The sequence below is a fragment of the Vigna radiata genome, chromosome 5 (assembly GCF_000741045.1).
Source record: "Vigna radiata var. radiata cultivar VC1973A chromosome 5, Vradiata_ver6, whole genome shotgun sequence".
NCBI lineage: Eukaryota > Viridiplantae > Streptophyta > Magnoliopsida > Fabales > Fabaceae > Vigna > Vigna radiata.
This window is the reverse complement of record NC_028355.1, coordinates 4,864,967-4,880,265: the sequence shown is the minus strand read 5'-3', so window position 1 is coordinate 4,880,265 and position 15,299 is coordinate 4,864,967. Positions and strand designations below refer to the sequence as shown.

At 34.0% G+C, this 15,299-nt stretch overlaps 3 protein-coding genes across 8 annotated transcripts; all 3 read right to left on the bottom strand.

Moving 5' to 3' along the window:
- Positions 1–636: 636 nt before the first annotated feature.
- Positions 637–4,458, bottom strand: LOC106759673. The gene is made up of 4 exons (XM_014642964.2): positions 4,164–4,458; positions 3,383–3,586; positions 2,368–2,778; positions 637–2,236 (listed from the first exon to the last, which is right to left on the bottom strand). The coding sequence occupies exons 1-4, from the start codon at positions 4,368–4,370 to the stop codon at positions 1,199–1,201; spliced, it is 1,860 nt and encodes a 619-aa protein (XP_014498450.1). The 5' UTR covers positions 4,371–4,458; the 3' UTR covers positions 637–1,198.
- A 1,269-nt stretch (positions 4,459–5,727) lies between these two features.
- Positions 5,728–8,504, bottom strand: LOC106759972 (cell division cycle protein 123 homolog). 5 transcript variants are annotated; one of them, XM_022780521.1, is made up of 3 exons: positions 8,315–8,504; positions 7,642–7,769; positions 5,728–7,281 (listed from the first exon to the last, which is right to left on the bottom strand). In XM_022780521.1, exon 3 carries the CDS (start codon positions 7,212–7,214, stop codon positions 6,216–6,218), a length of 999 nt encoding a protein of 332 aa, XP_022636242.1. In that variant the 5' UTR covers positions 7,215–7,281; positions 7,642–7,769; positions 8,315–8,504; the 3' UTR covers positions 5,728–6,215. The 5 variants fall into 5 exon arrangements, with proteins under 5 accessions (XP_022636242.1, XP_014498869.1, XP_014498870.1 ...); XM_014643379.2 differs by having other exon boundaries at positions 5,729–7,281; positions 7,596–7,769; positions 8,309–8,504; XM_014643380.2 differs by having other exon boundaries at positions 5,729–7,281; positions 7,596–7,769.
- A 1,049-nt stretch (positions 8,505–9,553) lies between these two features.
- LOC106762823 (nitrate regulatory gene2 protein) lies at positions 9,554–15,235 on the bottom strand. 2 transcript variants are annotated; one of them, XM_014646901.2, is made up of 6 exons: positions 14,932–15,235; positions 13,243–14,176; positions 12,549–12,733; positions 11,394–11,617; positions 10,970–11,297; positions 9,554–10,162 (listed from the first exon to the last, which is right to left on the bottom strand). In XM_014646901.2, exons 2-6 carry the CDS (start codon positions 13,976–13,978, stop codon positions 9,764–9,766), a joined length of 1,872 nt encoding a protein of 623 aa, XP_014502387.1. In that variant the 5' UTR covers positions 13,979–14,176; positions 14,932–15,235; the 3' UTR covers positions 9,554–9,763. The 2 variants fall into 2 exon arrangements, with proteins under 2 accessions (XP_014502387.1, XP_014502388.1); XM_014646902.2 differs by lacking the exon at positions 14,932–15,235 and adding an exon at positions 14,675–14,778.
- Between the last annotated feature and the right edge of the window lie 64 nt (positions 15,236–15,299).

Below are 15,299 nucleotides of genomic sequence, written 5' to 3'. Positions count from 1 at the left end.
TTTTCATGTAACAACAGACGCAGGCACAGGAGAAGATTTCTCTATCTGAGGATGATCCTCTTGCTTCATTGCATCTACTTGATGACATCCTTGAAGATAAGCCTTTGGAGGTTGAGTATGATGCTAATGTATTTGGGACAGGCTCTGAGGTCCCAATATACCTTCATAGCCAAGATGTCAGCGTGGAAACATAAGAGTTGAATATTTCAATTATTCAGCTATGAATGATATAAGTCTATGAGCAATTATTTATATATAAAATTGATTTATATATATATCAAGTATCCTTGGGTCATGAATTGTACAGTTCAAAATACAAATTTGTATTACAGATTATCCAATCCAAGATACAAAATTGCATTACGAATTACACAATCAAGAATACAAAATCACACTACGGAGTATACAATCGAGAATACAAAATAACAGATAGAATCCAGAATATAAATTTACATTACAGATTATGCAATCTGGATACATACTGTACAATCCGGAACTACAATACATCTGAGATATAATTGAAATTTTAAAATTATTAGGGTGCAGCAGACATAATATTGGGGTGCATGAAGAAATTCCCTTAAATAAATTGGGTCAAATGCTATGTAAGCATATACGATTTTACTTTGAAAAGGAAAAAAAAAAACATAATTTTACCGAGTTCATACATAATTTAAAAGAATACAGATATATACTTCTCTAACAGCATGAATGAAATCTATCCAAAAATTCATAAATTATAAACTTCAAACTTGAAAATGTTCATAATATACCTTAAAAATCTCAAAAACTCACAATACACCAATTCACTTTATAAACCACCTGATCACCAAATCGCTAAGACTAGTTAAGCAACGGTTCGATCAGTGGTTTCATCGGGAAACTTACGGGGGGTTGTGTCGAACCATGACGGTTACAAAACATTTCTGATGCAATAACCAATTTGGAGTAGCTATATCACTGACTGAGTCGGAATCAGAACGTTCTGAGCCAGACTTGATGTAACTGAAGAGAAGTGTTGAAATTGGTTTCCAAATTACAAATGTCATTTTGAAAATCAATTTGTCCTTCATTACTTTTCACTTTCATCTCCTTGCACGAAAAGAACAATAACTGGGAGTGAATATAGCACAAAACCATGTGAAAGATAATGCTGCTTAACTGTCAGATATTTCTGTCCTATGGAAACCTTCTCATCTTACTTCTCATCACTTTTTCTTTTGAGTGATCCACTAATAGCGGCCTTAGCTTTTGCCCATTCCTTCAAAGATGCAGCATTTCTCATAAATGAGCACGTTTCACCTATTTCAATATTTTCAGGGGATTTTTCCCTGGGACTTGTTTCAACCTTTTCCTCAACTACTGAAGCAAAAGTAACGTCATTGCCACTGATATGCTGACTCTTTTCTTGTATAGTCTCCCTTGATTTAAACCCGTCATTACTCACACATTCATTAATAGTACCCTTAGCTACTCCCTTATGCTTGAAATGGTTGGAAATGGCAGGTACCACAATGGGCTCCTTGGCCTTTGGCTCAGGAAAAGTAATACCTGGCAAAATATGTGCAATGCTAAATGAATTGCTATTCTCACTAACCATTTGTGTCCAGGATTGTTTTTGCAGCCATGAAGCTCCTCTGCCTGTCTTATTCGGTGCCACATTATGCTGATATTTGGTAACATCTTCTATCACTTCTTTATTTGCAGGTTGAGCTTCAGCAAGCTCTTTTATCACTTGTGTATGGGTAGGTTGAGCATCAGCATGCTCTTTTATCACTTGCGTAATGGTAGGGTTGCTCCATAAATCTCTATCCTTTTCCATGTTTTCAGTTTTATTGATTGTAGATACAGGTGCACACAGGTCATCGGATCTTTGTAGATTGTTACTGCAGTCCAATTTTGGTAATATGATAGAAGCACTGAAAGAAGTATTGCCTCCGCCACCAAGAAGTTCTTTCCATGAAGACTTTTGAGACCATGAAACTTTAGTCAATTCCTCAAAACCATCTTCTGGCTCAGTACGCTGTGCACCAGATCCCACCTTATTTCGAAGTGTCTGCTTATTACCCTTGCCTCCAGGGGTTGTTGATACTTCTGCATTACTTTCCATTTCCAATTTGGGAAGTGATTTCCTCTTCTTGTTCTTGTTGGCATTGCTATTATTCCTTCCCTCCACTTCAGGCATACTATTGTTGTGTTCTTCCTTAGCAAATTTTGTTTTATTAAACCAGGATTCCTGAAGATTAAAAACAACAATTACACGGTATAGAATACCTTTTCTTTGCTAAAAGGAAACTGACATTACCACTTAGATCCTAATTTATTAAACACCCCACCTCCACCCACAAATAGAGAAGAAAAAAATACCTGATTTTCCAGGATTCTTTCAAGCTCCTGGTTCCCTATTAAAGCTGTTTTATTTCTCTTCGTCTCCATGTTAATAATGAGATCGTCTTCATCTGCTGCGCTATCTTCAGCTTCATCAGATTGTAAAGTATCAGGTGATTTGTACAAATCTTTCTCCTTTCCAAGGCTCTCAACACTGGAAATCTTTTCTTTTTGAAGTAGCTTGTTCATCACAGCATTCATTATGCTAATCTCTTCATCATTCATTCCAGCACTTTCAGCTGCCCTATCAATAGATAGCCTCCCTCTTTCAGTGACAAAGGGACTACAATGCTCCTCACAGTCACAAAAATGCACAGGGAGTGGAGGAACTTTGATATTCTGGAAACTGTATTTGTGCTTGCCAGTTCCACTGAATGGTATGGATTTCACCTGCACAGGTATATATGTAGCATGTAAAAGCGAAGTCGTATCATTTACCCTTATTTCTTTAGACATAATGCAAATGCAAGCATACATTTGACATAAATGACTATTCAGTTATGGATAACACATAAATAAACTAATTTTAAAATGAAAATCATTGCTCTGAAAATGCGTTCTACAAGTTATAAAACACTTATTCTAACAGCTGTTTATTAGAGCTGAACTAATTATTTATTCTAATAGACTACAAGGCTTACTATCAACTGACAAGGCCTAACTAACAGTGTCAAATCCTAACAGACAGGCCTATCTTGATTTCCTACACATACTTAAATATTAACTCAATGAATAACAAGGTGAAACTTCATCTCTGACTAGAGAAGAAGCATCCAAGGAAAGTGCAGTCAAGTTTTTCCACTTTACCACAAAACACAAGAAACCCAAAACGATAATTTCACACATACAGTACATATAACCTATCTAACTCCTACCCAATCCTGTTGCCTACTCATCACCCTTATCCACAACTCAACAAAACCAAACCCAACTATCACAAGATCAACCCTTAGCATTGAAATGCATACTCTAAAAAACTGCATAAAAAAGTGACCTTTCTCAATCTGGGAAAGAAAATATTGAGATGTTTGGTATTTGACTTGGAAGAATGTGTGGTGGCTTCCTTAGGAGAACTAGGAGGCGGCTGAGTAGCATCATCAAGGGCGTCATTCTCCCATTCTCTCTTCATCCGCGTGAGATAGTCTTCTTTGGCCTTCTCAAGTCTCAGCCTTCCACCCTTCCACAGACACCCATTATACTGCCATGTCAACCGAAAGTTAAAATTAGTCACTGAAAACAAAAGAAATCAAATAAAAAACAAAATAAAACGAAAAAACTAAAAAATTTCTATTAGTTATAACTATCTTATTCATAAGTTTAAGTTAGAATATGTTTTTAGTAGTTAACCATTGTCAACTAACTATTTGTTAACTAACTCTTTAAATAGTTAGTTTGTGCCTGAAGAAAGGGGCTTTTGGAAAAACACTTGTAATTTTTCTTCTCTGTTTTCTATTCCAATAATAAGAAGTCTCGAAGTTCTTTAATTCATAGCACTTTTGGATTCTTCAAACTCTCAAATTTCTAGTATAATGTGCTTTTAGTAGTTCTGTGTTAGTATAACTAAGTATTATTTTTAACACACACATAAACTCGAGTTTTAGCTTATGCAGAATTCTATCTTCTTTTTTTCTCCTAAAAAGTTGAGAGGGAAAAGTTCGAATAAAATGTCCTTAAACCATTAGGTGAAGTTGGCTACGTGAATCACAAAATGTCCCTAATAATCATTACAAACAAGATATAGAAAAAAAAATGAAAAGATAGTTATTGATTCTTGCCTTGCTGAAGAGCTTAGAAAGGGATTTAGGGTCGGAGTGAAAATCAATGTAGGCAAAGCTGCGACCTTTGGTTCGGATGGTTTGAACGGCTTGGACGGAGCCAAGAGAGGAGAATAAGCTTCGTAGGTCTTCGATGCTGACGGTTTCCGCCAATCCTCCCACGAATATTCTGACTGCATTATTCGATTCTTCCACTTCCTCCGCCATGCCTACTATCGAAAAACGTTGCTCTGCTTGCAACAACAATGATAATAATAGGGTTCTTTTCAGATTTTACTTGGCACCAGAAAAGTCACCTTTACGACACCGTTTTTCTACTTCGAGGGCAAGGAACAAGGTCAGATTAAATAATTGAAAAATTAAAATTGATTCAATGGTATTGAATTTAATAGAAATATGAGAGAATATGAAAAAAAAAAGTGTAAGATAATTTACACCATTAATAAAGAATTTATATATATATATATATATATATATATATATATATATATATATATATATATATATATATATATATATATATATATTACTCTTTAAAATAATTATTTTATAAAACTTAAATATTAATCATGATAAAAAATAATTTATGCAATAAAAAATTATTTATAAAATTAAAAAGATATTTAATTTTATAATTTTTTATATATAAAAATTATTTATAGTTATATGTCATTAATAAAGGAAATTTTTTTATTTTATACAAGGAGATTATATTTTTTATACACAATTTATTCTAATTTTATTGTTTGAGTAAAACATTTTTATTAATTATTATACTAATAAAAAATAATAAGCATATATTTGCGTATGTCTTTTCGCTCATACGCCTGTTTAATCATAAACTATAACTCAAAGAAGTTGTTATATACCATTTTGGATAAATATTTCATATTTTATTATACAATTAAAGAAAATATAAGATAAATTGTTTAAACATTAAGAATAGATGGTCATACTTAAACAATACCATCCCCTACAAATGACTCTTATGAAATCTTACACTAATTCATTTACAACTGTTTTTAGTAATTATCGTTTATTAACTTTATTTTTTTAAAAAGATAGAGATATGAAGTATCTCTTCCTATAGCAGTAACATGAATTTTGGTAAAATAGTTATGAAAATTAAAAATTTAATTGATCTTATATAACAGATAAATAAAATTTAGAGACACCAAATACATATTTCTGGTTAGAAATAAGATTTTTTAAAAATAATTACGGATAATAAATAGTTTAGTAATTGATTTTATATGACTGATTATTTAATTAAAATTTAACATAATTAATTTCATTTGAAAAAATTGGTTCCTATACAGGCAATAAAGTGTGTGCTGAGAAAAGGAAAAGTTAATAAAAATCATAAATAGTAAATTTTGTTTGTATTACTTTTTTAAGCAGAAGATTTACTCAAAACTAAATAAGGATACAAAAAAAATATCATAATAACAAGTAATTCACTGTCCATATCTTCTCAATTAAAGATTATTTTTTATAGATTATTTTCTGTTATCCATAAAATTAAGTATTCAATACATATACCAAACTAACCTGCACAGAATAAAGGAATTATGCATGTTTGTCTCAGCAGGTAAAGGAATAGTTTGCAGTGAACAACCGTAAAAAACATGTGAATAATACAAACATATAGAAGAAACTCATTTCATCATACAAAAATACACAACACATGATAAATTTTCTCCAAAATACTTAGGTACAAACTAAGCACCATAGGACACAATTGTCACTACAGATGTTCGTGTGCCTCTGAGTTTCAACACATAATTATCCGAAGGCCTGAAATTGGTAGCAGCTTACAATGACCAACAGAAAAACTTCAATGAAAAATATCTTATGTTTGAAGTCCAACAAAATAAACTTAATAATCATAACGAATAAGATTTATGTTAAACCAGAAATTCGCCTCCTCCATGCGTTAATGCTTTTAAACACAAGTTTTCCCCTTTGTCAAAAAACTCAATATATAAATTGAAGAGCTACTTATTTTATTTGCTACCTTAAGTGATAATTTAGAGAAACAGCAGTTGATTATCATGCACCAGCTTCTGCAAATTGTTGTCTAAACTCTTCATCTGCACTCCTTAGAAATTGATCCCAACCACTGCCCTCACTCGTATCCAAGTAATCAAAAGGCACTGCTGTTTTAAGGCCTGGCCTAACAGCACAACGATCTTCCACAATTCTAAACTCCACATCATTTCCTTCACTGTAAATACGCTCTAATTCATCCCAGGCAAATAACAAGGACAATGTAAAGGCACCCCAAGGGTTGAAATCCACAATCTTAACTCTCTCATCCTTTGTGATATAAACATCAAATGTGTAGTTTTCTGACTCAAATTTAGCCCTCACGTAATTGTTAAAAAATGCTAGTATCAATGAAAGGAGATCATTCTTCTTTTCAAGCAAAATAGGATAAAAAGTAGTAACCTCACGTTGAGAAATTCCAATTAACTTCTGATCTCGTATGAAACATCGAAATTCCATGTCTGGCTGAAGGGATGGATACCATTTCCGGAGTGCAAGAAAGAAATTACGGGGCCTAGTTGAAGATTTATCCTGGCATGAATCATACGCATGGCACAAGTCATGGACCAATGAGTCAGATGCTCGAAATAAAAGTGCAATCTCGCTGAAACTGGTGCACCGAAGGCTACCAGCAGTACTTATCCATGCTGAATCTTTTGGAGCACTCCAATTCAGCTTGGGAAAGACTGCACCCCCAAGGGACTCGATAGATTCCTTAATTTTCAATTCAAGTTCTGGAAAAGAAGGTGGTGGAGAATCTTCTGCTTCATCCCCAGATCCCTCTGAAACCTGAAAATCTTCTTCCTCAATTGGATTATGAATTCTATTGGGTAATGCATCTTCATTTAAGACAGAAGCAGGTAAGAGGAAGGGCCCTGAGTCATCAAGAAGGTACTGAATAAATGACTCGGGGAGTTGATGAATTACAGTCTTGATGGATACAGATTTGAACTTTGGATACCACTCTTGAATCTGACATCGATTCACCTCTTCCACTTTCATATTCTCTAACAGTAGTTTCTCAACCAAATATAACGTGTTGAAGTACCTCTTCTTCAACAATCAGTATCTGGTATTCAGTAGCAATAAGTATAAGAGATCAATTGGGTGACTCAAGAGAAAAGAACATGCAGAGTAGCTTATATATTAGATAAGAACAGTGAATGCTAATTGGAGGCATTTGATTTGATTGGACTAGTGGAGGATATTACATAACAAAAGTACCAGTGAGAAGGCAGGAAAATCAGACTAAATATAAGATAGAAGCACAGTATTGAGATACTTATAATAACACTAAAGCCAGTTGGGATAAAAGCACTACATTGAGATTATGCTGTAGTTTTTTCAATTGCTTTCTTTTTATTCATGCACCAAATTACATACCCTATCGTCTTGTCCTAGAATAAATGGTAAACTTGATTTTCCTTGCCTTTGGAACCTTCAAGCTATGGGTACTGAGGAACAGTAAATCACCACCAAAGAGCACACCAGTGCTCAGTGTTGCTCTATTCCTAGGTAAAAGGAATCAAACACTCCCTCCAGTTAAAACAAATTAACCTACAACATGAGATAAAGAAGAATCAATTTTTAAAATTCAAATGTATGACAGGCCATTTTAAGATATAGTTAATATTCATAAAATGCTGCTTTTAGCAAATTTTCGTTTGTTTGTTTTTTGCCAGGCTCAGCTCCTCCAGAGGTGCTAATGCCTCAACTTCATATTATACGCATTCTATTCAATATTTCTGGTAAAAAGAAATACTAAATAAGACTTTATTAACCGGTCTCTGCCATCTCAACACGGTAATAATATAACAACCATGAAGATCATAAACAAAATGAAAAAGAAGTTCAGCACATAACTAGGCTACATAGCAATGCAAAACAGGGCGTTTTTCCTTCAGTGACAGGCACCCACAACATATAACAGATTAAAACAATGAAAAGGCACAACATTTCCTTGTAATCAGCAACAATGTATTAAATCCCCTAATTTGAACCCTATCTACATGGAAAACAATTAAGAAATTCATTCAAACCATGCATTCTATCATTATCAAGAACAACCCTTCAATTTAATAAAACCTTAATCGAACCTTAACCTGGAGAGGAAGAAATCCACTATCAATATTACTCAGAAAAAGAACCACGAATTGAGAGAAATCGAGGAAAGTAACTGTAACAACTTGTTACGAAGCTAAAGCGAAAGAAGAATTGGCGTTGGGAGAAGAAACGTAAAAATGTAATCTTTTAAGCGATAACCTTAAACTAAATAGCATGGCCCTTTTGAAATCAGAGTTATGTTTAAGAAAGTCCTTGCCCTATTTTTCCCTCATGTATATTTTTTTTAAGGTAATAAAAAGTATATTTATAACTAAAAATTAATTATTATAATAATTTTCAAAATGATAAAAAAAAACAGTTATTAAAAAATTAGGGTTAAATATGTTTTTAGTCCCTATACTTTGGGCAATTTTGGTTTTAGTTCATTTTCAAACTATAGTACAATTTAGTCCTTCAACTTTAGAAAACTCTGGTTTTAGTCTTTTTTACCAATTTTTTTTAACTTTATTTGTTGTTTCAAGCACGTTTCTTAGTTAACATTGCAAAAATGTGTCAAACAGTATAAACAATTCAAATGTTATAAGGAAACGTGTTTGAAACAACAAATAATGTTAAAAAAAATTGGTAAAAAAGACTAAAACCAGAGTTTTCTAAAGTTGAAGGACTAAATTGTATCCTAGTTTGAAAATGGACTAAAACCAAAATCGTCCCAAAGTATAGGGACTAAAACATATTTAACCCAAAAAATTATATTGAAACTATAAAAATACATATGTACGTAAAACGGGTATAAAAATATTTTTTAAAATAATTTCTTATAGAGTTATACTTAGACTCTTATAGTTTAATCGTCAAGATAAAAAACAAATCAGTTCCCAAACTTTATATTGAAATTATAAAAAATGTATACCTACAAAACAATATTTGTTTAAAAAAAATTCATAGTGTTAGGATTACACTACAGAAACACTTATAATTTTTCATCAAAGTAAATAATTTTTTTTTCGAAATAGTTATTGTGCTTATAAAGATGGAAAGGGACAAAAACATGTACACAGCAAATCTATTTTAAAAAAAATGTTCGCATTAATGGATTACTAAAAAATTTATTGAAGTTATGAAAAAACTGTACACATTGAAATACAGTTATCCAAGAATTTATTTTCTTAAATTAACTTTCACAATATTATAATTATATAATAGAATGATTTCATGCTCTTCTTCCTTTACTTTTCTTTTTCATTTGCTACAACATAAAAAATAGCCTTCAACCCCCATTAAAAAATTAAGAATATGGTGGCTTGGAAGGGATGTACAAAAGAGTTTAATTTTGATACCATCAACCATGACTCAACACAATTTTGTGTCAGTTCACAAACTGACAAGAACACAATTTACAATACATATATATATTCTGTTCATGCTATCCAAAGCACCAGACAGTAATAAAAAAAAAAGTTATGAGGTGCAGTATCCCTGCAATCTACTCAAACGGCTTCAGTGGGGGCATTGATAAGCTGAATAGCATGGGATGAAGCACTTGAAAATTCCATCAGTAACTGGAAGAGTGGGGGAAGTGTAGTTTGTAGCTGATCAAGGGTCATGGCCCTACTATACCGAACAGCATCCAAATAATTTGCTCTCTCATTCTCCACTTGCTTCTTAATTTCTTCTGTTTCAGTTTTCTTGACATGTATTGGATGCCTGGGGCTTGTATCAGCTATATCTCCATCTATTCTCTGCTGCATCTCAGCCAAGCTGTTCATACATTTTTGGAATTTCCTTTCAAGTTTATCTAACTTTTTCAGAATGTTGTGTTCCTCTGTCTGCTGAGAAGCTATGGAACGGATGCATGACAAAAGGCTTTTTATTGCATCAGATGTCGCCTGCAACCACCCAGAATGTCAGCAGATTTGTAAGTCTTACTATTTATAAGAAAATCAATTCATGAAATTCTTGAACATGTTTGATAATATGGAGAAAAGAAAATGCTTATTCAAACAAGTCATTTGATCTTTCAAGCCAACTTTTGAACAGTCTTAATACAAGGATGCAATTAGTGTTTTGAAACCAGAATTTTGTGCAGAGAAACTGCTTGATATGAAACATTCATGTGCATTTACACCAAAAGTTTAAACTTTTGGAAGGATTAGTTAATCAGATGATATCTGTAATTCAGTATCAGAGGCTAGAGTTTGAAGTATACATAGACATTCAGAAAAAAACACAAACTGGAATGATGCCAAGAACAAGTACTCTGGCTAGACTATGCTTTGTTTACTCCTGTTCTACTCTGTGAAATAAATGATGGGTCTATTGAGAGGGAAGAATTAACCAAAGAGAAACAATACCAACAAAACCTCAATCCAACAATATAAGAGATTGACACCACTCAAAACCTTAAGACAATGATGTATGGGTCTTCATCCTTAAATGGTGTTCAACTTTCTCACTTTTACTTACCGTAAGACTTAATTCACACTTAGATCTGGTATACAATAGGTGAAAACACAAGAACAGGATAGCATTAAGCAGTTGCAATAGTTTGAGTTTTGAAAAGTTAAGATTTTTCAGTTGTGAGAGACAGAAATGAAGTAGGAAAACAGTTATGACTACAGATTTTCTATTTTTCCTGTCAAGAATAAACAAAGCCCAAGGAAAAAAGATTGACATCGAATTTTGACCAAAAGTACCTTTTCTGGTAAGTCGTTAAGCCCGTGCTCCCACTGTTCACAAATGGTAAGAACAGAAGAATGATTGCTACTTTCTTGACCATCCCTGAGGCTTTCGGTAAGCTTAATCCATTCATGGAGGATCCTCACATACTCCCGTTGAGATTTTACAAGTTTGCAAAAGCTGCTATACCAATAAGAGGCCTCAGTTTGGAATTGAATTGTAGCCTGGTGATGATATTCAGAATTTAGTATCGTGTTGTGACTATCACTGAGGCTACTCAACTGCTGGGAGATGAGTATTTGGGCTTCGTGTGCCTCACGCATTGTTCTCCACATTTGTACCAACCTACAGAACAACCAAAAGCTCATCATTAAGTTGGATTGATATTAACGCATCATTAAGTTAGAACTTGTCTCATGCATTGATTCAGAAAAAATGTACCCTGCAGTTAATGCAACCAGCTGGGGTAAAAGCTCCTCATCTATCATTTCCAAAATTGATGAAGTTGTGTCACTGATACACTGCCGTAAGCTTATTAAATCAGACTCCAACTTCTCAACACATGATCGAGTTTTGTCAATTTTCACCATGTCAAGGTTCTCGTCTTCTTGTTTTTGCAATAATGACATCTTTCTATCGAACTCCAAGGCAACAATTCCCTCTTCCTACATTTAATGGCATTTGAACAATAAGACAAGGACAATCTTGCACGAAGATTTAAAATCCAAAAGCAAAGATTTCCATTCAGATGGAAAGAAAAAAGACAATGATCAAGATAAAATAACATCCAAACAATCCTATTACAGTATTCCTTTATTTCTCTTGTACTTTATTATATTAGAACATATTTACCCCTTCAGTTTGGCTCTGTTCTGGGAAACTAATTACTAGCCTTAATGTACAAGATGAACATATCTACTGTACGGTGATTCATGTAATTTACGTTTAGAGGAGAGAACTTAGAGAGAAGGAGAGAAATTAGAGAATGAAACAGCTTCTCATTCAATAGAACATCCACTGAATAGGTTCTTCAGCTGGTTTGACAAGAGTCGCGTGCCAAAACACCCCCTCCCCTCAAATGAAGAAAACAGCATTGTCATGGAGAGCCACAAAAGATGACAAAACCAGCAGGGTAGCAACCATGATAAAAACAATGAGGTAGATCACGTTCGAATGGGAAGAAAGCTAAAGGAAAATAAAATGGTTTCATACTTTTCGGAATGTGTTAGCAGAATTGTGATAGTACAGGTCTCAGTACATGGTAATTCTCTAACACCATGTTAAATTTAGTAAGGGAGAATGCAGAGAGAATAAGGAAGATTAGAGAATGAAACAGCTTTTAATTTAGTACAAAATGTAATGCATACGCTTTGCATATCAACCATATCTAGGACTCTTGATAGACAGAGAGAAGACTGTTATCCAGGATTATAACAAGTGGTGCAACTTTCTGGATACTAATCCCCATGAACACTGAATGTGTATAAACATAGGTATATAAACATATTGTGGCCTGAGAACATTAAATATTATTATTTCCAATATTATTTAAGTGTGGCACGTATGACCTTCAGGTAGCTAGATTCATTATCTAACCTTTACTGCCTTGAACAGTTTCTTCTCTGCCGCGTATAATCTTTTAAGTGTGGCACAATGAGCTCCAGGCTTGCATGGTTCACTATGACCAGAAAATTCAGCACAATCTTTGGTGGATGGTGGTGATTTTGAATGCCTACTCCATGACAGTACACTGAAGACCTTTGCAGAATTGCCTCTCTTCCCTTCAAATAACATAGCAACAGTAAAAACATGTCAGCATCAAAACCTCCTCGGAAACTAATGATGTCTTAAACAATTGTTAAGCATAATAAACCGCCACACAAGATGGTATATCACAAAACACCGAATATGATTAAGTTTGATAGTTATTAGATGGATGAAGTTCAGATAAGACAGTATATTACTACAATCATACTTCGTAAAACATAGCTTATGATAAAGACATCACAATTTAAAAAATTTAGAAGAATCTACCATTGTCTTCTGTGACTTCTAAAAGATTCAACAAATATATGAATGTAAATAAGCAGTATTTTTTTTCTGGAAGAACTAATCTCAGTTTATGAGTGAATGTTCCAACTAATCTCAGTTTATGAGTATTCAATAAATATGACTATCAAATATAACTAAAATGCTCCAACGCAGAAAAGAATGGTGGTAAAAGGTAAATGGTCATCAAATCATAACACAGTCTATCATTACGGAACTTCCACCATGATAAAAGCCTTACTATCATGACGCCCAGAATTCTGTCGCAGAAGAGTATCTCCTCCACTGATATCAATAAGAACAGCAATTTCCTTTATACATCCAGATGCTTTCAAGAATTGGTCATCCAACTCCTTACCTATACCCTCCAACGTTTTCCCACATCTAGAAACTGTAACAGGCGTAGCCGTAGCATCTTTTCTATACAAACTTATTGCAGAGGAATTTTCATCAACTGTCTCCATCAACTGCTGCTTTCCCCTACGCAATTTTTCAGCAATTACAGCAGCTTCTGCATCTTCATCCTCAAATTCTGTTTTGGTTTCTTCCCAATTATCCTCCTCCACTGGTTCCATCATTTCGTTTCTATCAGGGCATCGATACAGCCGTAATGAACTCAAACTTGGATCAATTTGCAGTGGAGGAACATTGATGTCATCTGTCTCTAGTATCTCATCTTCGTGCACCATACTCTTATCAGTGAGAAAAGGAGGCAGTGGCGGTGGTAGCAGCTTGTCTGCTTTGGGAGATGAACAAGCTGGCTCAGCTATGCCATTAGAGGCAGTTTCAAATTCAATTGTATCAGACTCAGTGAATTGCCTCAGGGTGGCACCAGTGTTTCTCAGTGATTTCAAATAAGCCAATAAGGAATCAGAATAATCCCCTCTAATTTTCACCAACTGTTTCATTAACCTCTTCCTTTCCTTGCACCTACCAACCTTCTCATCCTCATCAATACTTGAAAAAACACAACCCATTTTGGAATATATAAATTTCACAAGTCACAGTGTCCAAAAAATATCCAAATGAAGTTTCTATAGTTTTTTTTTTTTTCAAAATAATTATATAACAAACATTGTGTTGCCAAGAACTCAGATGCTAAGATTCATCACTAGATTCCACTATCCAATAGTCTTCACAGTGTTTTCAGTATTTCAATATCCAAAACTTGTCACCTACAATACAAAAAACAAACAAATGTAATTATTAAACCACAAGGAAGGCAAAAATTAAACAGCACAAAAAAAACACCCGATTAGAAATATTTCACAGTTGTCAACCATAGCCACAAAATAAACACACCCAACACATTTAACTCCCCTGATTCATTAATTTTTCCAACGAATTTCTCTCATGATTTTCAAAACCCCAATAACTAACCCAGAATCCATAAAACAGTATGTTCAATACTCACTCCAGAGAGTATTGCAAGAAAAAGCACAATGTAAACAGTTGCCATGACCAAACTCAATAGGGGGAAACAACAACAGGAAAAAGCTTCAAACAAAAAAAAAAAGATAATCTAAGAACGGGATATTAAAATGTTGGAGAAAATGTTGAAAATAGAAAAAAAAAACAATTTTTCTGACAAAGAAGCTGTCTGCAGCAGAGGACACTCCGAGAGCACTCATACAGAAACGCATAGCAAATTGCAATTGCAATTTGCAACTCACCACACAGGGGCATCTGGGTATGGCAAAATGTGAAGACAGAAAGGTGAATCTTCGACTGGTTTTAAAAAAGCGTTCAAAAGAAACTCCCTTTGCTCCTTTTTTACAGAACAGAGAGAGAGAGAGAGAGAGAGCTCGAAACCCGAGAGAGGGAGAAGCATCCAAAGAAAAGAAGAAAAACGGCACAAAGACCACAGCAGAGAGAGAGAGAGAGAGAGAGAACGAAGAAGAAGAAGAAAAACTGTAGGTACTACTACTACCTATCAGAAGCAGAGCACGTGGTTGAAGTTTTGAGTTGCTGGTGCTGCTTAGAAGAAGAAGAAGATAACATTGAAGAGTGTGTGAAAAGATGATGTTGAGCATGAGATGATAGAGAGAAAACTCTTGAACAGCTTTGCATTGCCAAGGTAAATAGAAAAATGGAAGAGGGTGGTAGCTATGAGAGAAAGAGAGAGAAAAAGAGAACACTTTTCTCAAAAGCTTTATAGAACTTCACATTAGACATATACCTGTTAGCATGGGACACTGATTTGGTTTTGTTTTTCACACTAACAATAATGGTAGTTAATTATTAATGCTAAAGTATGAAACTTTCGACAAAGAAACATGAACATTATTATACTTGGGT

Bases quoted from the DNA above. Each gene is read 5' to 3' on its own strand.
- LOC106759673 (XM_014642964.2), bottom strand. From the start codon at position 4,370: ATGGCGGAGGAAGTGGAAGAATCGAATAATGCAGTCAGAATATTCGTG. The intron at 3,587-4,163 runs GCAAGAATCAAT...TTGACATGGCAG, and splicing joins TTTCTAAGCTCTTCAGCAAG to TATAATGGGTGTCTGTGGAA. The intron at 2,237-2,367 runs GTATTTTTTTCT...TTTAATCTTCAG, and splicing joins AAAGAATCCTGGAAAATCAG to GAATCCTGGTTTAATAAAAC.
- LOC106759972 (XM_014643383.2), bottom strand. From the start codon at position 7,214: ATGAAAGTGGAAGAGGTGAATCGATGTCAGATTCAAGAGTGGTATCCA.
- LOC106762823 (XM_014646901.2), bottom strand. From the start codon at position 13,978: ATGGGTTGTGTTTTTTCAAGTATTGATGAGGATGAGAAGGTTGGTAGG. The intron at 12,734-13,242 runs GTAAGGCTTTTA...TGTTATTTGAAG, and splicing joins GAATTCTGGGCGTCATGATA to GGAAGAGAGGCAATTCTGCA. The intron at 11,298-11,393 runs GTACATTTTTTC...GTTGTTCTGTAG, and splicing joins CTGGTTGCATTAACTGCAGG to GTTGGTACAAATGTGGAGAA.